Source organism: Oncorhynchus mykiss, chromosome 5 (genome assembly GCF_013265735.2).
Source record: "Oncorhynchus mykiss isolate Arlee chromosome 5, USDA_OmykA_1.1, whole genome shotgun sequence".
In the NCBI taxonomy this organism is placed as follows: Eukaryota; Metazoa; Chordata; class Actinopteri; order Salmoniformes; family Salmonidae; genus Oncorhynchus; species Oncorhynchus mykiss.
The window spans coordinates 57586108-57610501 of NC_048569.1; the positions used below are offsets into that span (position 1 = coordinate 57586108).

A 24394-nucleotide genomic window follows, 5' to 3' on the forward strand; every position below is an offset into this window, starting at 1 on the left:
GATTCTGAGTTTGAGTCCAGGCCTTGTCTCAGCCGGCCGCGCCCGGGAGACCCATGGGGCGGCGCACAATTGGCCCATGTCGTCCGGGTTAGGCCGGCAGGCATGTCCTTGCCCCATCGCGCACTAGCGACTCCTGTGGCGGGCCTGGGCGCAGTGCATGTTGACACGGTCGCCAGGTGTACAGTGTTTCCTCCGACACATTGGTGCGGCTGGCTTCTGGGTTAAGTGGGTATTGTGCCAAGAAGCAGTGCTGCTTGGCTGGGTCGTGTTTCGGAGGAAGCACAGCTCTCGACCTTCGCCTCTCTCCCGAGTCCGTACGGGAGTTGCAGCAATGAGACAAGACTGTAACTACCAAATGGAACCCACGAAATTGGGGAGAAAAAGGGCTAAAAAATAAAAACAAACAAAAAAGGAATGGGTTTGTTTGGGTCATAATTTGCTGAATGAAATGATTTAGTCGACACACTAAGGCCAGGATTCAACTCGAAATGCATTGACAACAAATGCATTGCACTTGTTTAGGCGTGTGTCGAATTTACGTTTGAGCTGCAGCATTTACCATGAATGCGATCTCCTTAACAGTGGGTAAATTCCCTTTAAAAAGGCACACGGCTGGAATTATCGTGCGCAGCACTAGAACGCGCTTTGAAAGAAGCCAAAATACAGCATATTCTAAAGCTGTTGTGAGGAATTGACACATCTTCTGATTGTAAGTTGAAGGGCTTTGGTGGACAATAAAGTCTCAGATATGCAACATTTGCCACACTGGTACCTCACAGTTCAGTTACTAACGACAACTTTTAATTTCTTTTTTTGTTGTTCTTGTTTACTGACAAAGTAGTATTTCCAACCTGACAGCCACATACATGCAGTAGTCCATCCGCAGGAGTATGCTGATTTGTATACATGTTCACTTTCAACGATCAGAAAAAAGAAACCTTCAAAATAACCCATTCTATTTTACACATACTGCCTCTATTGCTTTGATCAAATGACTGATGTCACTTTTCCTATTGTGGTTTCTCTTATACCGTGTCCAGCCCAAAAAATACACACGGTTAATGCTTTAAGTCAAGGGGTACTCCCGTCGCTGTCTCAAAAGTAACATCCATATGGAAATGTTGAAATTGAAAAGCACTCCTTTGCACGATTTTTACAGCCATTCAGTCCTCGTGGTATTCTCCACTAAAAGAAGGAAGTTGATGTTACATTTTGTTGTTGTTCTTCATTTTGAAGTTAAGTTCAAGGTCTGAACTTTGTCGAGAATGGGCACCATCAGGGGCCCCCGAACATTCTGCCGCAGAATAACATCTTCTTTTTTTTGTTGAAAGCACACTTCTTCTTCAACACATACCCACACACCCATACACACAAGCACCTGACCCACTGACCCAAACACACAAAAACACCCAGACATACATGCTCAGAATCTACACATTAGCAATCAAGCACTAACACCGGAGAGAACACAACATACAGTAGATGCCATTCCAACACTAGACAATCAGCCCATCGAGTGGTCATAACAGTGGAAACATTGAAAGGAAGATGGAGTCAATAAAGAAATGTAACAAAACTGTCTGGTTCGGCTCAGTAGACGGAGCTTTAATACATTGTCTTTTTTGGGGGTTTGTGTTGCGGGGTGGTGTGCTTCTGATTTGAACCTTTGAAAAATGTCTATGTGCTCCTGAAAATACCTCAGGGTCCCACAGCAACTCGAGATGTTTCCCTCCGTCTAGCATACATCGTAGTAGCCTACAACAGTTTTGCACAGCTCCTTTGATAACACACAAAGTCCGAGAGATGCGTAATAGCAGAGCCCAGCTTGTCAGTCCAGGTTTTGTGCTGTTTTGTGGTTTGACTGTAAGGCTTATCAGTTAGTTAGTGACTAATCCTTATACCTCCGGCCACCCTGTATTTTTTTATAGTAGTTCTCCTGCTCACTCTTGTTTTGAAATTGAATGTCCCTCTCCAGGAGGACTAGTGCAGTCTTGCGTCGTAAGGTGGACTCCCGGCTTCTCCCGTCGTGGGGGACCTCCGCGTGGGGGAGGGGCAGAGGGGGAAGCATCTCTGGGTCCCCGTCGCCGGTGGAGGAGCACGGCGAGATGGTCTGGTGTGGCCGGAAGCTGCCAGTGCTGCCGCGAGCACCAACGCTGTCGCCGCGGTTCAGGTCGTTGAGCTCGTAGGAGTCTCGAGGGTCGCTGCCGTTGGACGCGCCCCTCCACTCCCAGGGGTTCCCGTTGCCCGAGCAGGGGGGCGGGCCACCGTGCACCACCGGGTGGTGGGGGGCGTGGGCGTCTACGGTGATGATGGCCGAATCACGCTGGGCCTCTGAGGGCGGGCGGTAGTGGGGCGAATCAGCACTGGCCGTAGAGGAGGTGCAGGAGGAGGTGGAGGTGGTCTCGGAGGACTTGGGCGTGCCCCCTGAGGAGGAGGAAGGGAGGAGACCCTGCTGCTTGGACATGGCGATCACCTGCATGATGCGCGGCTGGTTGGGTGCCCCGCGAATCGACCCGCCACCACCGCTCTTCTCTGTGATGGACAGCCACTTGGCGCGGGTTAGTGCGCTTTTGGGCGACACTGGCGGGGGACCCGCCTCGGGGATGTGGGGGGGTCTAGGAGTTGCCACCACCCTGGCACTACCTGGAGGCCCCACACTGACGGGGATTGGGCCGGCAGAAGCTCCCCTGTTGGACTGCACCATAGATGGATAGAGCGAGGCCTGTGGCCCCCCGTCCTCGGACCCTTCCTCCCCCCCTTCGGAGCCCTCCTCACTGGCATCTCGCTCGGCTTCATCCCTAAGGCTCAGACCCCGCATCTCCATGGACTTCTGCTTCCACTCCGTCACCAACTGCTGTGAGCGCATGGGGTCCATGGGCACTTGCACAGCCTTGAGCCTCCTTTGTACGGGTTGAGTAGGCATCATGGACTCCTCTGGGCCCCCGTTAGCGCCCAGGCCCCCGTTAGCGTTCATGCTAGATCTGGGCAGCGTGTTGCTGAAGGTCACCATGGTCTGCTGGCCCATGGGGCTGCGGGGCGCCAGGAGCTCCACGTCCACACTGGCCCTTTTCAAGCTCCCGATAGAGGCTTTCTCGCGCTGTAGTGGCCGACCCATGCCCTCCAGCCGGTCCAGGGAGGGCGGCGCGGCGATCTCGTCGGCGCTCTCCGATGCTGAGGCGACACCTTTGTTGTAGACCGAGTCGTGGCCCCGTTGGGTCAGCGCTCGCAGGGCGTCCTCCTTCTGGGGGGGCGGAGCTGGCTTGATGATGATGTCGTCGGAGGACCTGAAGTTGCCAACGGCATGGAAAGCCTGGAAGAGAAGAAGAGAAGGCCTTGGTCGCCTGAAATCCCTCCACAGCTACTCGGCATAATAGTCCTGTGGAAAGTCATTATCATTCACTATCATTCGTCTGCCTGGTTTATTGCCCTGTGCTTTACACTCCAGAGGAAGCCGACTTAAACAGAACTGACGAGCTAGCTCTAACCACCGCTCGCTATCTCCGATAAGAGTGAGAGAACATAGGGACCAAGAGGAAATGAGAGAAGGGAAGAGATATGAGACAGAAAAGAGCTCTGAGAAAAAATGACATACGAATGAGAGAGCATGATAAGACAAATGGGTATGTAGAGTAGGCCTCACCATAGACAGACAGAATGTCATAGAAAGACAATTCCAGAATCTGTTCAAATAATCGCCATTCAGACGAAGGATGGAAAAAGAGTGTCTAAAATGGAGAGAGAGGGAGATATATATATATATATATATAAAAGAGAGAGAGAGAGAGAGAGAGAGAGAGAGAGAGAGAGAGAGAGAGAGAGAGAGAGAGAGAGAGAGAGAGAGAGAGAGAGAGGGAATGAAATGATGGGCATGAAAGTGAACTCCATCCCTCCCTGAGGACAGATAGTCGTGTGAAAGCGGAAAGCAAATGAGAGAGGGAGGAGTGTGAAAAACTTCAATAAGAGCAGCAATCTGGAGATATCAAAGAGCCTAGCACTAAACTGCAGGTAAGCCGTTTAAGTGGGGGAGGGAGAGATGGTATGCAGTGCAGTTTGATCAGCTGAAATTCTACATCACTGTCTAGTGAATAACACTTTCCTCTCCAGTGCTCGCCTGAAATCAAATTGCAGAATCGTTTTGGCTACTACAGGAAGTAGTCGGTAGACTCCCTTCGCAAATACATCAAATATTTGATTAACAATTTTTTTGGTTACTACATGATTCCATATAAGTTATTTCATAGTTTTGATGTCTTCACTATTATTGTACAATGTAGAAAATAGTAAAAATAAAGAAAAACCCTTGAATGAGTAGGTGTGTCCAAACTTTTGAATGGTACTGTCCCTTTCAGAAATGTATGCGCGCACGAATAGCCCTTTTTAAATCCGCTTTGACAGAATCCTTAAATGTCATGTTCCTAAATGTTTTAACCACCTGTCAATCCTGCAGATAAAAAAAGAAATAAAGATTAATATGCATCATCACTGTCAAATAAATGTCACAAGTCCAGATAGATGTCATTGGAAGTTAGGTCTTACCAGGTAAGCAGCGATGCCGGCCCCTATGAGGAAGCCCACGTAGACGTCAATGGGGTGGCTGCGGTACTGGGTGATCTGGGTGAGGCCGGTTAGCGCCGCCACGATGGCAAACGCAAACACCAACACTGGCTTCAGCAGCTTGGTGCTGTCTGAGATGGTTGAGTTGAAGTACATCTGCAAGTAGAGAGAAATTGAGAAAATACACGGTGAGATATATTATAACAGAAAAACTCAAATACATTCCATTCTTCTATGTATATGATACGTTTTATTCCTGCTCAGAAACGGGTTCTAAACCATTAAGTTCATGAGCTATTTATTAACCAAAAATGCCTTGTACATGTTTTCCCTTAATTCAATCCACATATTTTAAGCTTGATGATAATATTTTAAACGGTTTGAGGCAAACATTTCAATTTAAGCCATCAAATATATATATATGGGGGAAAGGCCAGCATGGCACAATACAATAAGCTCTTACTTAAAATAAATAGTCGGGACAGATTTGCGCAAGGGATTTGTACATTGAGAATCTGGTGTGAATACTTTGGTTACAATTCCACTTTATTCTCAAACAATATTAGCACACAATTCCCCAATTTGTGGCTAATCAATCTGCTATTGTACTTGGTCAGCCACTGAACAGCACAAAAAAAAAGCCAAAATCTGGGGTGGATCCTTCCTTACCATGACAGCATTTTCGACATGTTTAATCAATAAAACTAGCCAATCATGTTTAGTCACAGTTTTTGTTTATAAATTGACTTAAAGCGACAGGCACTTTTTCATTTGAGTCTTAGGGGCCTATGAGAAACACTGCCACATAAAATTTCACCTGGCCCTAGCAATACACTCTAACCGTGCTATGAACTCTCTGGATGCTTTTGTTTACATGAATGTCAATGCTGCCTCTTTAATTGGTGTGTCCACTGTAACATGTAATATGGTCCCTAACCAGGTTTAGTACATGTCGGATAAAAAACGTTCCATAATTTCGACAAAAACCAAATACGCTCGACAAGGTGGGATCTTTTTGTGTCTGTAAAATGTATTATGGCATTGGAAGCCTTTCACAGGGATGCTGGCCCATGTTGACTCCAATGCTTCCCAAAGTTGTGTCAAGTTGGCTGGATTTGAAAAACCCAGCACCGTTGCAGTGAGCGCCTGGCACCTACTAGCATACCTCGTTCAAAGGCACATCTTTTGTCTTGCCCATTCACCCTCTTTATTTATTTTTTAACCTTTATTTAACTAGGAAAGTCAGTTAAGAACAAATTCTTATTTTCAATGACGGCCTAGGAACAGTGGGTTAACTGCTTGTTCAGGGGCAGAACAAACCCCCCAAACCCCCTTTTCAGCTCGGGGGTTTGAACTTGCAACCTTCCAGTTACTAGTCCAACGCTCTAACCACTAGGCTACCCTGCCGCCCCTCTGAATGGCACACATACACAATCCATGTCTCAATTGTTTCAAGGCTTAAAAATCCTTATTTAACCTGTCTCCTCCCCTTTATCTACACTGATTGAAAATAGCTTTCGCCTCCCAGGTGGCGCAGTGGTTAATACTGCAGCGCCAGCTGTGCCATCAGAGACTCTGGGTTCGTGCCCAGGCTCTGTCGTAACCAGCCGTGACCGGGAGGTCCGTGGGGCGACGCACAATTGGCCTAGCATCGTACCGGGTTAGGGAGGGCTTGGCCGGTAGGGATGTCCTTGTCTCATCGCGCACCAGTGACTCCTGTGGCGGGCCGGGCGCAGTGCGCGCTAACCAAGGTTTCCAGGTGCACAGTGTTTCCTCCGACACATTGGTGCGGCTGGCTTCCGGGTTGGATGAGCGCTGTGTTAAGAAGTAGTGCGGCTTGGTTGGGTTGTGTATCGGAGGACGCATGACTTTCAACCTTCGTCTCTCTCTCGAGCCCATACGAGAGTTGTTGCGATGAGACAAGATAGTAGCTACTAAAAACAATTGGATACCACGAAATTGGGGAGAAAAAGGGGTAAAATTCAAAAAAAGAAAATAGCTTTCACCTGGATTCACCCGGTCCGTTGTGTATCGGAGGACGCATGACTTTCAACCTTCGTCTCTCTCGAGCCCATACGAGAGTTGTTGCGATGAGACAAGATAGTAGCTACTAAAAACAATTGGATACCACGAAATTGGGGAGAAAAAGGGGTAAAATTCAAAAAAAGAAAATAGCTTTCACCTGGATTCACCCGGTCCGTCTATGTCATGGAAAGAGCAGGTGTTCTTAATGTTTTGTATACTCAGTGGACAGTTTATTAGGTATATTAGGTACCCCTACAGACAGTCAGTCACGTGGCAGTGGCTTGCTATGTAAAGCAGGTACACAGGCATTGAGGCATCCAGTTGCTGTTCGATTGAATGTTAAATGGGCAAAACGAGTGACCTAAGTGTCTTTGAGCGTGGTATGATCGTCCGTGCCATGGGTGCCGGTTCCAGTATCTCAGAAAAGGCTGGAATCCTGGGCTTTTCACACAAGGCAGTATTTAGGGTTTACAGAGAATGGTGCGACAAACAATAAACATCCAGTCAGCGGCAGTCCTGTGGGCAAAAACAGCTCGCTGAAAAAAGGCAATAAACTGCATCTCAGAACGCACATTTTGTCAGTCCTTGTCATGGATCGGCTATTGCAGCGGACAACCACACCAGGTTCCACTCCTATCACTTAAAAACAAGAAGAAGCGGCTCCAGTGAGCACGTGATCATCAACACTGGACAATTGAGGAGTGGTCTGATGAATCCCAGTTCCTGTTGCGTCATGCTGATGGCAGAGTCAGGATTTGGCGTAAGCAAATCCAGTCAACAGTACAGGCTAGTGCCGGGTTGTGTAATGATGTAAGGAATGTTTTTCCTGGCACATGTTAGGTTACTTGATTCCAATTGAGTAATGTTCCCATGTCTTGAAGAATTCAGGCTGTTCTGGAGGCAAAGGGGGTCTGACCTGCTACCTTCTGTATATCGAAGATGGCGTAGCAGTGCAGACGTGGTTTGTTGTCCTCTCATTTACTTTTTGTATTTTTCGTCCTTTTTGTATATATTCCAATTTATTTTCAATCGCGTTTTCCATTTATTTATTAAATATACCTTCCGGTAAACCGCCTCCCTCAATGTGACACAAATCCGCTATTTTTTTTAGACCCTATAGCCAAAACTTTCATCAGAAGGTAGCCAGCCAATTAGCTAAGTTACTAGCTATTTAGTCATCGTTAGCCACTGCTAGCGGCCTTTACCTGTTGATGTTGTCTTAGCTGATTAGCTGTTGTTGTCTTACCCATTTTTGACTTAGCTAACTCTCCCAATCAACACCTGTGATTGCTTTATGCCTCAATTTATGTCTCTCTCAAATGTCAATATGCCTTGTATACTGTTGTTTAGGATAATTATCATTGTTTTAGTTTACTGCGGAGCCCCTAGTCCCACTGTACATTCCTTAGATACCTCCTTTGTCCCACCTCCCACACATGCGGTGACCTCACCCAGTATAACCAGCGTGTTCAGAGATGCAACCTCTCTTATCATCACTCAGTGCCTGGGCTTACCGCAACCCACCAAACCCCTGTCTGCACATTATGCCCTGAATCTATTCTACCACGCCCAGAAATCTGCTCCTATTATTCTCTGTCCCCAACGCACTAGACGATCAGTTTTGCTAGCCTTTAGCCGTACCCTCATCCTACTCCTCCTCAGTTCCTCAGGTGATGTGGAGGCTAACCCAGGCACTCTCATTTGTTCACTTCTGTAATCGAAAAAGCCTTTGTTTCACGCATGTTAACATCAGAAGCCTCCTGCCTAAGTTTGTTTTACTCACCGCTTTAGCACACTCCGCGAACCCTGATGTCCTTGCATTGTCTGAATCCTGGCTAAAAATTCTGAGATTTCCATACCCAACTACAACATTTTCCGTCAAGATAGAACTGCCAAAGGGGGAGGAGTTGCAATCTACTGCAGAGATAGCTTGCAAAGTTCTGTCATACTTTCCAGGTCTATGCCCAAACAGTTCGAGCTTCTCATTTAAAAAATGAATCTCTCCAGAAATAAGTCTCTCACTGTTGCCGCCTGTTATAGACCCCCCTCCACTCCCAGCTGTGCCCTGGACACCATTTGTGAATAGATTGCCCCCCATCTATCTTCAGAGTTTGTTCTGTTAGGTGGCCTAAACTAGGATATGCTTCACACCCCAGCAGTCCTACAATCTAAACTAGATGCCCTCAATCTCACACAAATTATCAAGGAACCCACCAGGTACAACCCTAAATCCGTAAACATGGGCCCCCTCATAGATATTATCCTGACCAACTTGCCCTCCAAATACACCTCTGCTGTTTTCAATCAGGATCTCAGTGATCACTGCCTCATTGCCTGCATCCGCTATGGGTCCGCGGTCAAACGACCACCCCTCATCACCTTCAAACGCTCCCTAAAACACTTCTGCGAGCAGGCCTTTCTAATCGACCTGGCCCAGATATCCTGGAAGGATATTGACCTCATCCCGTCATTCAAGGATGCCTGGTTGTTCTTTAAAAGTAATTTCCTCATCATCTTAAATAAGCATGCCCCTTTCAACAAATGTAGAACTAAGAACAGATATAGCCCTTGGTTCACTCCAGACCTTGACCAGCACAAAAACATCCTGTTGCGGACTGCAATAGCATCGAATAGTCCCCACGATATGCAACTGTTCAGGGAAGTCAGGAACCAATACACACAGTCAGTCAGGAAAGCAAAGGATAGCTTTCTCAAACATAAATTTGCATCCTGTAGCTCTAACTCCAAAAGATTTTGGGACACTGTAAAGTCCATGGAGAACAAGAGCACCTCCTCCCAGCTGCCCACTGCACTGAGGCTAGGCGACACGGTCACCACCGATAAATCCATGATAATCGAAAATTTCAATAAACATTTCTCTACGGATGGCCATGCTTTCCTCCTGGCTACCCCAATCCCAGCCAACAGCTCCGCACCCCTCGCAGCTACTTGCCCGAGCCTCCCCAGCTTCTCCTTCACCCAAATCCAGATCACAGATGTTCTGAAAGAGCTGCAAAACCTGGAGCCGTAAAAATCAGCTGGGCTAGACAATCTGGAACCTTTCTTTCTAAAAATGATCACTACCATTGTTGCAACCCCTATTACCAGTCTGTTCAACCTCTCTTTTGTTTCGTCCGAGATCCCTAAAGATTGGAGAGCTGACGCGGTCATCCCCCTCTTCAAAGGGGGTGACACTCTAGACCCTAACTGTTACAGACCTATATCCATCCTGCCCTGCCTTTCTAAAGTCTTTGAAAGCCAAGTTAATAAACAGATCACTGATCATTTTGAATCCCACCGTACCTTCTCCGCTGTGCAATCCGGTTTCCGAGCTGTCACGGGTGCACTTCAGCCATGCTCAAGGTACTAAACGATATCATAAACGCCATCGATAAAAGACAGTACTGTGCATCCGTCGTTATCGACCTGGCCAAGGCTTTCAACTCTGTCAATCACCGCATTCTTATCGGCAGACTCAATAGCCTTGGTTTCACAAATGACTGCCTCGCCTGGTTCACCAACTACTTCGTAGACAGAGGTCATTGTGTAAAATCGAAGGGCCTGTTGTCGGGACCTCTGGCAGTCTCTATGGGGGTACCACAGGGTTCAATTCTCGGGCCGACTCTTTTCTCTGTATATATCAACGATGTCGTTCTTGCAGCTAGCTGGTGATTCCCTGATCCACCTCTACCCAGACGACACCGTTCTGTATACATCTGGCCCTTCTTTGGACACTGTGTTAACTAACCTCCAAACAAGCTTCAATGCCATACAACACTCCTTCTGTGGCCTCCAACTGCTCTTAAACGCTAACAAAACCAAATGCATGCTTTTCAACCGTTCGCTGCCCGCACCCGCCCGCCCGACTAGCATCACTACTCTGGACGGTTCGGACCTAGAATATGTGGACAACTACAAATACCTAGGTGTCTGGCTAGACAGTAAACTCTCCTTCCAGACTCATATTAAACATCTCCAATCCAAAATCAAATCTAGAATCGGCTTTCTATTCCGCAACAAAGCCTCCTTCACTCAAGCCGCCAAACTTACCCTAGTAAAACTGACTATCCTACCGATCCTCGGCGATGTCATCTACAAAATAGCTTCCAATACTCTACTCAGCAAATTGGATGTAGTCTATCACAGTGTCATCCGTTTTGTTACCAAAGTGCCTTATACCACCCACCACTGCGACCTGTATGCTCTAGTCGGCTGGCCCTCGCTACATATTTGTCGCCAGACCCACTGGCTTATCTCAGCTTACTGATCATGATAACAACACCCACCCGTAGCCCGCGCTCCAGCAGGTATATCTCACTCGTCATCCCCAAAGCCAACACCTCCTTTGGCTGCCTTTCCTTCCAGTTCTCTGCTGCCAGTGACTGGAACAAATTGCAAAAGCTGGAGACTTACATTTCCCTCACTAACTTTAAACATCAGCTATCTGAGCAGCTAACCGATTGCTGCAGCTGTACATAGTCCATCTGTAAATAGTCCACCCAATCTACCTATCTCATCCCCATATTGTTTTTTATTTACCTTGCTGCTCTTTTGCTCACCAGTATCACTACTTACACACCATCATCTGCTCATCTATCACTCCAGTGTTAATCTGCTAAATTGTAATTACTTTGCTACTATGGCCTATTTATTGCCTTACCTCCTTGCCGTTTGCACACACTGTATATAGAATTTATTTTTTCTCTATTGTGTTATTGACTGTACGCTTGTTTATTCCATGTATAACTCTGTGTTATTGTTTCTGTCGCACTGCTTTGCTTTATCTTGGCCAGGTCGCAGTTGTAAATGAGAACTTGTTCTCACAAGCTTACCTGGTTAAATAAAGGTGAAATTTAAAAAATGAATTAAACAATAGTTGGGTGTGCCTAATCAACTTGCCACTGAGTGTACGTAATAACCATCATATCAAAGTAAACTTGGAGTCACGCGATGATATGTTCTGTGGTCCTCCCACTACAACTCGGGAAAGAATGCTGTTTATTAGGCTACAGATATTTTTTAAATGATGATGAACTTCACAGGGTGGTGATCTTGATGCTCCTTTCCAATAAAAACAGAGGGTCTTATTCTGGTGACATGATGATAGAAGCTTGGCTGCCGTTTGACAAATACAAACGATCTTGCTCTTTTGTCCATAATAATATCATCATGTACTGTCGGTAACCTACTCAGAGTGCCCACACTGTATCTGTGAGCTGTTGGCTTGAGTGCATGTGCCAAGACCAGAGTGGGCACACTCGCTATATAGCGCAAAACATTTCTGTGACAAAACCATCAGTACATTTGAAAATGCGCTGGAAACCCACTTAGGTTGTTGTTGTTTTTTAAAATTCGATACATGGGAACTTAACTGCAAAATCAATGTTTATGTGCACAACGTCATCACGGACATCCTTTTATCCGCAACAAGTCAATTTGAAGGAAACCCATATGTGGTGGGAAAATGCATCGTTTTTGTGCAGAGTTTGATTACTGGCTTGAAAATATGTTGCCAATGGATGGAAACCTATCCAGTGACACTTCATACAGTGCATTTGTTGCAGGAGGTGTACTTACTGATATGTACACAGCAGCAAAGGCAGACAGGGTTGCGTGCTGGGAGGGAAAGGTTTTCCTGACGAGAAAGAGAAAATGTGTTTGTGGCGAGATGAAATGCAAGAGCAGCAGACAGACAGACAGACAGACAGACAGACAGACAGACAGACAGACAGACACCATATGTCCCACAGCTTTGATCACAATGTGAAAGGGGAGAAAACAGTGCTAGTGTGAAATAAAGATCACACCTACACATTGCTACAATGCGTGTTATTGTTGTTATGGTGATGTTGTCAAGGTGTGCTGTATCTGTCTAAGTGTACAGTGTTGAAACATCCTTGTTTATCTGTCTATGACTGATCTGTGAATCTGTGTTGAAACACCCCAAAATGGCTTCCTTACTAACACCAATTCCTGATCACTTAGTATATCTAAGACTGGATGAGATGGATTATCTGGAAGCAAAATGGAGGAACAGAAAACTTGTCTTGGATTTCACCTAGCCAGTTGGTTCAGATCAGTGGTCCAGAGAGGAAGAAAACAAGAAAAGTAGGCTTTTCATGAGTATTGAGACTCATCCTCTGCCAGAGTATATACAATGTTCTGTCCAAGGCTGCATTCCAATACTTAATACATAATTTCCTTAAAAAACCATTAAATTCATATCTATCATTCATTTTTCTCAATGCATTTTTTTCCCCTTTACAGTGTTTATATTGCCTCAGTGAGAGCCTTTGAACCACTCTGTCTTTTTGATCGGGACTTCCGGCATGAGTGATACACAGAGACGAGGACACACAAAAGCTATATTCCATTATCCAGACGAGCATTCTACTAACAATGAATGCCAAAAACAATTGCTTAATTCAAACTGGTATTCTAGTATGGATACTGTAACAGAACCTTAATCCTTCCTGGGTCAGGTGGTTATGTTATGTCATGTCATGTAGCTATACCTGGCAGAGACGATGGCGTGCTGGTCGTGACCGGAGCAGATGTCCTTGGTGATGTAGGGGTTTTTATCACAGGCCACCCCTGGCTGTGTGTAGTTGGGCTTGCACACAGTCAGGAAGAAGGGAGTGTGATAACCTGTGGCCAACTGAATCACATCAGTCATTAGAGCCGTGGCACACAACCCAAACACATGGACACCTGGAGAGACAGAGGGCGAGAGAGAAAAAGGGGAGTGAAAAGAGAGGACGGTGAATGAGAGGAAAAGAGAGGGAGGAAGAGGGAGAGCGGAAATACAGAGAGAGGGGTATGTGGTGATGTGAAGAGAAATACAGGGAGATTGAGAGAAAGAGGAGGGAGCGGAGGAGTGACGGGAGTTGAAAGAGAGAGTAGTGAAAACAAGAAAGAACGAGCGAGAGGGAGTCATTGTCAGACTGGAGATATCCCTGAACAAGCGACATTCCTCCACAGTGTGGAACCATACCTACGAAGCGCACCGTTCGCCGAAGGAAGGAGTTGAAGTTGCACCCGCCGGCGTTGATGCTGCCCTCCACCCCGGGGCGGATCTTAAGGCGTGACTGCATGAAGTAGACCAGGCCCTCGCCCATCATGATCTGACCAGACAACAAGATCACACAATCAGAGATACGGCAGCACTAATCAATACATTTGGACTTGCTCATTGTGTTGAACACCATCTCAGAGACTGGGCTATTTGAGTATTAGATTGTTGTATGTGGTATGTGTGAACTTGGTCCCATGTTATATGGTCTGATTTGAATGTAATCCTATATATTTGACAACTATACTTTGTCTGAATGTTTTTCACCATATAGTTTGAGTGTCTAATGGCTTAATTATACATAGTGTTTCACATAGGCCATGTGTGAGAGTGTTTAGATGGGTACTTATGCAGGCAGAGCAGCATTGTGTGTTTGTGTGTGTGTGTGTGTGTGTGTGTGTGTGTGTGTGTGTGTGTGTGTGTGTGTGTGTGTGTCTGTCTCTGCACGAGTGCAAGTGTGTTCAGAGGGGTGTACTCACCGAAGCGGCGGGGCCAGCGAAGGCCAAGCTGAGCAGCATGAGTAGAGGGATGAGCTCATCTCCACCGTCAACGTAGGGCATGCTCAGCATGCGGTCATGGCAACGGAAGCCTACCTGGGCAGGCTGGAGCAGGTCCGTCAGCTCCAGGAAGTAGAGCGACACCATAGAAGAAGCCACAATGGGCAGCTGAGAAACAGGAAACAGGAAGTGCAAGTGTAGGTGAAAGGTTGCTGTCAGACTTGTCACTATACTTACAACCACTAACTCTGACCTTAAAGATAACTATATAGAGGTTTCGCGTCTTGAACCAGAAGGGTTCCCCTAAATAGACTAACTAGATACTTGAATAGATGAGGTTCAGATCGTTTAGAATAATGACATGTGACCGTAAAAGATAGGAAAGCAGTTCATCCTCAGCTTCAGCGTATTGACCCAAATGTATCCACCCATGATAATGACAAACCAGAAGACACAGAGAGGGAGAGAAACGCAGAGCGCCAGACAAATATATTCTGATGGAGTTAATCAATATGTGTTTGTTAGTTGGTTCATTCATTTGTCTGTTCGTTCATTCGTTCAGTCAATCAATCAGACACAACCAAAGATTTATCATGGTAACATGTCGAAGTTCCCCGTTTCTTTTGTATCATAACGCTGATCTTTCTACCCACCTCTACAAAATAAAAGCATGGCAACAGAGTCAAGCTGTCTTTCGGCGGTTTCTTCTTGGGCTTTGGGTCTCTTGGAGTCATCATTGTGACGTCTGATGTGGACAAACCTGAAAGAACAGATAGTTGAAGTTTAACAACAACAAAAAATGATAGTACTGAATGAGCTCAGGGTCGTTTCTTAGCTATTTTAATAGACTATATTAAAATGGATTCAATTTAAATAATGAATGCTTAAAATTGCTAAGAGCTCTGAATGCCATGTAGTCAAATTCAATGGTAAAACACATGGCTGTCCATGATAATGAATGACATTTTAAAACTCCTGGGGAGCACAACTCAGGCCCTCATGTTCTGCAGTATTGCTGTTTTTTGTTTCTCTTTGGCATTTAATTGATAAATTAATGTTACTGGTTTCCTGGAGAGAGCACACACCTTGTTCCAGGTAGAAATCAGTCACAGGTTAAAAGCCAAAAACCAGCAGGACAACCAGCGGCCTTCGAGGACCCGAACTGCTAATCTATTTTCCTGATTCCATTGCTTTAGCATATGGTTTACAGGCATGGTAGGCCAACTTGTGTATGCCAAATTTGCCAGTGAGTGGACACACATTGAAAGTGGTTCCTTCATTATTATAGCCCACACATACAAAACCTTGATAGGCCTATTCTGGCACAGAATTGTTATTTTTTAAATTATTTTTTTAAAAACCTTTATTTAACTAGGCAAGTCAATTATGAACAAATGTGTATTTACAATGATGGCTACTCTGGCCAAACCCGGACGACGCTGGGCCAATTGTGTGCCGCCCTATGGGACTCCCAATCACGGCCGGATGTGATACAGCCTGGATTCGAACCAGGTACTATAGTGACACCTCTTGCACTGCGATGCAATGCCTTAGACCGCTGCGCTACTCGGGAGGCCAACTAGTGCTGAAAACCCATACCTACAGAGAGGATGATGCCAAAGTAACTAACTAGTGCTGACTTTGGCCAACCACGCACACAGCCAGTCTCGCTAGCATTCCGAGCATACAGCCAAGCCTGGAATAGACTCTCTCCATGGGTACAGTGGTACTAACTGTTAGCCTTCTCTGCTAGCAGCTAATTATTCTAACCAGCAGGCGATGAGATCAGGTTCTAGACGTTTCTGGATAGGTATTGCTAGCCGTCTTAATGTAGGTACTGAAGAATAGCAAAAATGTGACAGTGAGGTTCTCATTTTCTTATTTTGTTTTGCCAAGAGAATGTTCAAATGTGTCTGAGGTTTTCATACCTCAACAGCAGTGCAATGTGGGGATAAGTCCATGTCCCACACCATCTGTTGTGTAGATTGATACATATGACATATATAGGTGCATCTCATCTTGACATTAGACCCCTGTTGAGGTCTGACGGATTTTGATATTCAGGAATCAGAATATGTACAATATGGAGGAAAACAAAAGACAAAATAAATAAGGCTCTCTCTCTCGCGATCGATATATATATATATATATATATATATATATATATAAATAAGACATTGATGACTGATTTATAACACCATGCACTGTACAAACATTTACAACTGCTTATGTCAGCTTACATCAACATCTACAGGTTGAAATAGGGTATGCGGTGATACCAACTTGCAATTGACATAGTGTAGCAGTAATGCAGCTGTTATGTGTGGTGCATAAATGTGTTACATAATCCCTCAAAAAGAAAGTGCTTCCCTGAGCATATAGATGCTTGCTGTTTGTGTAGGGAAAATACAAGTGCCAAGATACTTGACAAGACAACCCTAGAGTGAGGGAGGTAAAATGCCAACAGAGTGCTCGTCTTTCATTGGGGAAAAGACATGTTTATCTAGAGGAGCCAGATTTTCCTTAAAAGAGGGAGAGAGCGAGAGGTGTGTGTGTGTGTGTGTGTGTGTGTGTGTGTGCGTGCGTGCGTGCGTGCGTGGAGAGGAGAGGAAGGGGGTGTAGACAGTGCCTCAAACAAACTGAGGTCTGTGTATGTCTGGTCAGAAAACCTGTTTGACAGTCAGCGAGAGGGTTTGAATGGGGAGTCTTTCAATTAAACAAGACGGATTAGAAAATGGCAGATCACAGCTGTCTTCCCTGGGGCTATTGTTGCTCTCAAGTGGGAGTCAAAATGGTCCCTCAGTCTAAGACAAAAAGCAAGATTTTTTTTTTACACAATTCCTTCACATTGTTTGTGTGGAGTGTTGTGGGCAATGCTGTCCTTGCTCCAGAGCAAAACAACACTATTCTATACAAAGTTGGAGACTCCTTTAGGAGGAGGCCGAAATCAGGGGTTCCAACATCTTATTAAAAGCAAGCTTCAAAACATTTGAATGATGTTCGATGTTTATGTATTGCTAAAAGAATATGTTTTGGAGACGGTTCCACCCACCTTCAACATAACAGTTGGTTGAGGTACCCTGTAACTCACCAATTTTAATCCCAACAAACCAGAGACATTCTGAGGACATTCAACCACGTTTCCATCAGGTCCCTTAAGGGTTTCGGTGCAACGTTATCCCTCTGACGTTCTGAGAACATTCTAAGAACATCGCATGACGATCCCAAGGGAACGTTCTCCTTGGGACCTTTGTCTAGTTCCCTTTAAGTTCCTAGGACATCACTGAGGACCATGTCAGGATCATTTTAGGATGTTCTCAGGACGTTCATTTGACTATTCCTTAGGACATCATGTGATGGTCCCAAGGGAACGTTCTCCTTGGGACCTTTGTCTAGTTCCCTTTAAGTTCCTAGGACATCACTGAGGACCATGTCAGGATCATTTTAGGACATTCTCAGGATGTTCATTTTACTAGTCTTTAGGACATCTCGTGATGGTCCCAAGGGGGATTTTAATTATAGTTTCCAGTTTGTCTCGAGGATTTCCCCGAAGACATTTTCAGGATGTTCTTGGGACGTTGTGTCATGGTCCCCTGGAGGTTTTGTCTAAATCAGTCACTGATACAGACATGGTGGAGAAGAAGGATTATCGGAATGCTATGAACCAAGAGATTTTGAGTTCAAATCCCAGCTGAGGACATGTTACATCTTAAAACTGTATGAATAAAAATACAATGCTGCTGTTTATGAGACCATCAGGTGACGTCCCCAGGACAAACCTGGTAACTAGACAAAAAAACTCCAGAGGACCAAGACACAATGTCCTCGGGACGCCCCGGGACAAGACAAAACCTCCAGGATACTATGACACAACGTCCAAAGAACGTCCTCGGGACAAACCAGGAACTAGATTAAACCTCCAGGGGACCATGACACAATGTCACAAGAATGTCCTAAAAAAACGTCCCGGGACAAACTGGGAACTAGACAAAAAACCAGGGGACCATGACGACTTTAGGCGACCATTTCGGGACATCCACAGGACCTCCTCACAACTTATTATTGATTGCAGGGATAAGAGTGGCAGTGTATAACTAAGGCAGGATCAGACTGATAAAGAGGATTCAATTCCAAAACAAACAAATAACGCTTCTACAGTAATGCAACTTAATTAACTTAGCTATACAACTATGGTAGGTATGTACTGTAAGTAGGTAGATACAGACACACACACACACACACACACAGGCAGACATGAGCATAGTTGGTGCAACAATAAAACAAATTCCAAGCATTAGCTCCTAGGTGTAGAGCTGCCATACAACGTGCGGTGCTTATCAATTGACAGAAATCCAGAGATAACAACCGCTGCATTGATTTTTATATTTGAATGTATGCTAAGCGTCAGGACACCAACAATTAACGGCGGTTACATGGGCACAACGACAAAACCGTGCTGTCTGGTGAGTGAGGCAATAGCCTATACCTCAAATCCATATGGGAATCACATTTTATATGAATCACTAGGGCAGGCTACCCATATGACTATAAACAGCACATGGCTGAAAATATCATGATATTTTATGATGGTTGCTTTACATGCACACAGTGAAAGAGCTACAATTAATTCGATCAATTAGCCTAGTCTATGCATATCAGACATCAAGTTTAAAAAACACACACATTTAAAGCATACAATCCTTGTAAGAGAATAATAAACACCAAAACTCACCTAGGCTCTACGTAGCCTAAATACAAATAATGAATTGAAAATCAGCTAAAGTTAATTGATTAGATATAGCACGAGGAATAAACGTGATGGTTAAGACTAGGCTACTACTGCCGCTGTTCCCCCTTTACGCACCGCAAGTGGAAATAATGTCAACGTTTCTCACAGCCACTCAGTTCCATTTCACTTTCTTTTTTTCTGCTCGCGTTTCACACGGAGCGATCCCGAAGAAAGCGTGTAGTGGGTGCAGCTCTGGTGGAGTGAAAATGCACGATTCCCCCGGCCTCAGGGGGCTTTTGACTTGGGCAACACTGGCGATTCCGCGAGAAATGCCTTGCACCGCTCCTGGTTCAAAAGGTTGCCTCGGATACTGTGGTCTTGCTCCTGACCTTGGCTAGATAGATGACAGATAATAATTGATAACCTGTCTATTTACAGCCCTAGTATTCCGTCATGGGGGAACGGGGGGCTGTCAATGATGCATCATAGGCTACTGCAAAAAGAATATGAGAGCAGAAGAAGCGGGGAGGGGTGTAAGTGTGTAGCCTTTTGTGAAGTGCGTAGCCTTTTGTGTAGTTCGTGTGCGTGTGTGTTACAGCCAATGTGAGAGAAAGACGGCTTCTTCCCCCACCATCATTTTAGGGACACATAGTGTCAGTCTGCCCTCATGCATACTCTCTCTCCCTCATGTTCTTTTGATTGCTCCGCGCTGTAGTTTTACACCAGAATAACTTCAAGGAGTCTTTGTTTGGGACCACGAACATGCATATGGGCCGCACGTCCATTTTTAGAGATTCTCCCACCAATCAGGTAATTGCAGCAGACACGCACTCACTGCCTTTCAACGAAAAACGATCCTCCTAATCTGCACCACATGCATGCCACACAGCATTGTCCACGGGAGAGTCGGCGGTGCTTGCCTTAGCCCTACACCTCTTGCCTCTGTCTTGCAGGATTTTCTGCGGGTTTTATTTGGGGACAATATGATATACCAGCATTGCAGCCTAGACACTGCCTGTGCCTGCAACACATCCCCCATAGTCCTTATCATAGGCTACAGCTATTATAAAATGGATCAGTAGGCTATACCCTTTGAGCACACCTATCTTTAAGAACATAATTTCTGTGCACGTTTGACCCTGGCAAGTTTAGCGTTACAACAGGAGGGAGCCGATGGAGTCTCACGGGCATAAATGACTAATAATATACATGTCCGGAAACTCAGCATAACGCAGTGCTACACGAGCAAGTATTTCCACCGAGCAGCAATGGCACCACATTCATTGTAAAGCAACTGTGTGAGCAGGACCCGGAAATTGATCCAAAATGTCACGGCGGGTGGTGTGAGCCAATGCGTCGCTCCACTCTGCCTGCCAGTGTGAAAAGCCTCATATCTGCACTGACACCCACGCTCAATGCAGACAGGGAAATGTGCAACAGTGAGTGGGGAATGGCGGCGGTTGTTTAAGTGTCATCATTCCAAGCCAGAGGATCTCGTCTCACTTAATGAAGGGGATTTTTAATTGACATCGGTCACCGGTTGGTCGTCGTGGACCCCCAAGGGAAACCTCTTGCAGTCGGACTCCCATGAACACACACACCAGGGCCAGTATCCACGCACACATACACACACACACACACACACACACACACACACACACACACCAGGGCCACCTGCGAGGCAGACAGCTAATGAATGAGCTCCATCCAGCCGTTTAGTCTCATCCAACCAAACACTGGGCCATTAACTACTGCTGCTAGGCTGGGCAAGCCCTCTTACTCTTCACACCAGATACATTCCTCTTTGGACCAATAGTCTATTTACTATTTAGTCTATTTATTATTTAAAACTTTGCAAGAGCACTACACAGAGCCAACCAGCAGTCGTTGGGTTAAGCATTTATGTTTAAATATAGGTAGGAAAGGTGCAATGAATTGTTTATGAATGTGTTGTGTCATCCTTATTTCGGGCAGCGGTACTGAAGTGTTACCCAGAATACATCACTGGGGGGTAGTTAGAAGGAGAGAGGGAGACTGTATAAAGTGCTACACTTTATATGGAGAAGGAAAGAAAAATGAAAAGTGTTTTGATATTGTCCTCCCCATTCCACCCAGGTGAAAGGTGTCACAGGCTGACGTCCATGAAGGCCTTTGTTACAACAATATACTGTACATTGTTTTTAGTAAGGGACTGCTGGGACACCGGCCAGGAAAACCTAGTGGGAATTCGTCCACGACCTATGGCACACTGTTACTGTATGCTGCTGTTTTGACCTTCCTTTGAAGAAAAAAAAAAAGGGTTTCTGAACCTCAATGGATTTCATCCTCAATTCCGACTCTGAATCTCAACCGAAATGAATAGACTAGATGAAAATACAGTCTTCCACCTGGCATACGAAGGCAGCTCAACTCAACATAACACTCTCTGTTTAATTGAGAATAGGGCAAATAAAGCCTAATATTCCCTGTCGAGGCATCCCCTGCCTCAACACTTTTTCTTTAGTTATCAGTTGTACACAAATGCGTGTTTTCTTTTCAGTACAGCACATTGCCAATTTCTACCCTTTGTATTCCCACATGACTGTAGAAGGAAGAACCCCCAAAGGATCTATCCGTCTCTTGAGCTGATTAAAAAAAAGCCGATAACGCGGTGGAAATGCACTACCGTTCGCCCTCCCTCTCAGTGTTTATGGTCCTGCATTGACTGATCGCATTGTGATTGATTTTTCCCTCTCCTCCCTCCTTCTCTTCCCTCGTTGTTCCCTGGGCTCGCCCGCTGCAGAGTCGTTGCGCGGATGCCTCGACAGAGGGCGAGAAGAAACAGCTGCCTCGCATGAACTTACCCTCGACGACTCACCAGCCGCCACTGCCTGTGCCATCGGCTGCTCTGCTCAGTCAGTGGAATCAGTCTGTTCGGTTGGTCTCTCCTCTCCACTGAGCTTTCAGAGGACTCCTGGCTGGCACTGGGAGACCAACAGGAGACATGACTACATCCCAAGATGTCCCCTTGTTTCATTGTCTCCTGATCTGAAAGGACTTGGTAGAGAAGAGGAATGGAGGGTTTGAAAGAGAGAGAAAAATAGAAAGAGAAGAATGTCAGGGTTTTCAATTTCTATTCAATTTCTATGTTGTGCACAAAAATTCAGTCCTTTGCCTGAGTGCATGTTTGCAAAGAAAAGGAGACAAGGAAAGGAAGTGATCTAAGCATTTTGGGATAAAACAGCCTGAATGTTAGGCCTAATCTCCACCCTCAGAAGGTCTAGTTAAGAGCCTTCCCACCCAGAGCCTATAAGTGCTCTCAAGTCTCGCCAGCATTCACTTCAATCAAGCCTAATTCAATCACACGTCTCTTATGCAACCAACATTTACAGCACTTCAAGACTGGCGTTTCAAAACTCTGATTTTAAAGGGCACTTGATTCAGGTTGCCCGGTGTGCGACGTGGGCGGGATATACGCTTAAGGGAAAATGGAATGTCTCCAAAAATGCACACCAGGCGAGCTAAATCCCATATTGAGAAAGCGTCATTGTGGCAACCAGATTGTCCTGGCGTGACGGGGACGTAGCAATTGCGGGGGAAAAACCTCTAATAGTCAGTGATGAGAGACTAAACTCTCCCCTACTGTTACTGTATACTGTAAAACAAGATCATGAGGCGACCATAAAACACACTACAGCCTTGGTGTGTGGGCCTAGGAGTCCAAGAAGATGATTCTAAATCTGTTCAACCTATCTTTTCTACACTGTCCCCAGGAAACTGTCTGACGATATTAGTATCAGTATCTGCTACAACATGAAAGATACTGCTTCTCTCGATTTAATGCTCTTTGACAGTATCTTTTGGCAACCTTATTGCAGAAGCTGAGAGTAACTGTCAAATGGGATGTGTGGATCCCCTGAGGCTCATGGAATAGAAGTCAAAGCCCTTCTGTGTTGGGTCTTTTGAGTACGGTGAGCAGGGTAGTAGTCCTAAGGGGTATTACCTCACAGTTCAGGCTGAGGCACACCTGTAGGGAGAGGCTGTTCCTCCGGTTGTGAGATCGAGAACCATGTGTTGATACCTCTTTGAATACAGACGTCCATTTAACCCTGAAAAATCTGCCCTGTGCAAGAGATGTATTCAAATGTTCCCGAATGTTGCGGATGAAAATATTGTGAATTGAGATGAGCCAATGTCCTACTTCACGACATGAAAGCATTATACAGTGCCTTGCGAAAGTATTCGGCCCCCTTGAACTTTGCGACCTTTTGCCACATTTCAGGCTTCAAACATAAAGATATAAAACTGTATTTTTTTGTGAAGAATCAACAAGTGGGACACAATCATGAAGTGGAACGACATTTATTGGATATTTCAAACTTTTTTAACAAATCAAAAACTGAAAAATTGGGCGTGCAAAATTATTCAGCCCCCTTAAGTTAATACTTTGTAGCGCCACCTTTTGCTGCGATTACAGCTGTAAGTCGCTTGGGGTATGTCTCTATCAGTTTTGCACATCGAGAGACTGACATTTTTTCCCATTCCTCCTTGCAAAACAGCTCGAGCTCAGTGAGGTTGGATGGAGAGCATTTGTGAACAGCAGTTTTCAGTTCTTTCCACAGATTCTCGATTGGATTCAGGTCTGGACTTTGACTTGGCCATTCTAACACCTGGATATGTTTATTTTTGAACCATTCCATTGTAGATTTTGCTTTATGTTTTGGATCATTGTCTTGTTGGAAGACAAGTCTCCGTCCCAGTCTCAGGTCTTTTGCAGACTCCATCAGGTTTTCTTCCAGAATGGTCCTGTATTTGGCTCCAGCCATCTTCCCATCAATTTTAACCATCTTCCCTGTCCCTGCTGAAGAAAAGCAGGCCCAAACCATGATGCTGCCACCACCATGTTTGACAGTGGGGATGGTGTGTTCAGCTGTGTTGCTTTTACGCCAAACATAACGTTTTGCATTGTTGCCAAAAAGTTCAATTTTGGTTTCATCTGACCAGAGCACCTTCTTCCACATGTTTGGTGTGTCTCCCAGGTGGCTTGTGGCAAAATTTAAATGACACTTTTTATGGATATCTTTAAGAAATGGCTTTCTTCTTGCCACTCTACCATAAAGGCCAGATTTGTGCAATATACGACTGATTGTTGTCCTATGGACAGAGTCTCCCACCTCAGCTGTAGTTCTCTGCAGTTCATCCAGAGTGATCATGGGCCTCTTGGCTGCATCTCTGATCAGTCTTCTCCTTGTATGAGTTGAAAGTTTAGAGAGACGGCCAGGTCTTGGTAGATTTGCAGTGGTCTGATACTCCTTCCATTTCAATATTATCGCTTGCACAGTGCTCCCTGGGATGTTTAAAGCTTGGGAAATATTTTTGTAACCAAATCCGGCTTTAAACTTCACAACAGTATCTCGGACCTGCCTGGTGTGTTCCTTGTTCTTCATGATGCTCTCTGCGCTTTTAACGGACCTCTGAGACTATCACAGTGCAGGTGCATTTATACGGAGACTTGATTACACACAGGTGGATTGTATT

General features: G+C 45.4%; 1 protein-coding gene across 2 annotated transcripts; it reads right to left on the reverse strand.

Annotated features, from left to right (window-relative positions):
- Window positions 1-777: 777 nt before the first annotated feature.
- plppr3b (phospholipid phosphatase related 3b) lies at window positions 778-19421 on the reverse strand. 2 transcript variants are annotated; one of them, XM_021603481.2, is made up of 8 exons: window positions 19013-19421; window positions 14802-14908; window positions 14131-14316; window positions 13574-13703; window positions 13095-13290; window positions 12157-12214; window positions 4537-4710; window positions 778-3310 (listed from the first exon to the last, which is right to left on the reverse strand). In XM_021603481.2, exons 2-8 carry the CDS (start codon window positions 14883-14885, stop codon window positions 1889-1891), a joined length of 2250 nt encoding a protein of 749 aa, XP_021459156.1. In that variant the 5' UTR covers window positions 14886-14908; window positions 19013-19421; the 3' UTR covers window positions 778-1888. The 2 variants fall into 2 exon arrangements, with proteins under 2 accessions (XP_021459156.1, XP_021459157.1); XM_021603482.2 differs by having other exon boundaries at window positions 18881-19421.
- Between the last annotated feature and the right edge of the window lie 4973 nt (window positions 19422-24394).

What these genes read in the sequence shown, in the direction of transcription:
- plppr3b (XM_021603481.2), bottom strand. Translation starts at nt 14,885, where the DNA reads ATGATGACTCCAAGAGACCCAAAGCCCAAGAAGAAACCGCCGAAAGAC. An exon ending in TCGCTGGCCCCGCCGCTTCG is followed by an intron (nt 13,704 to 14,130) that starts GTGAGTACACCC and finishes TTGTCTGGTCAG; the next exon opens with ATCATGATGGGCGAGGGCCT. An exon ending in GCGAACGGTGCGCTTCGTAG is followed by an intron (nt 13,291 to 13,573) that starts GTATGGTTCCAC and finishes CTGTCTCTCCAG; the next exon opens with GTGTCCATGTGTTTGGGTTG.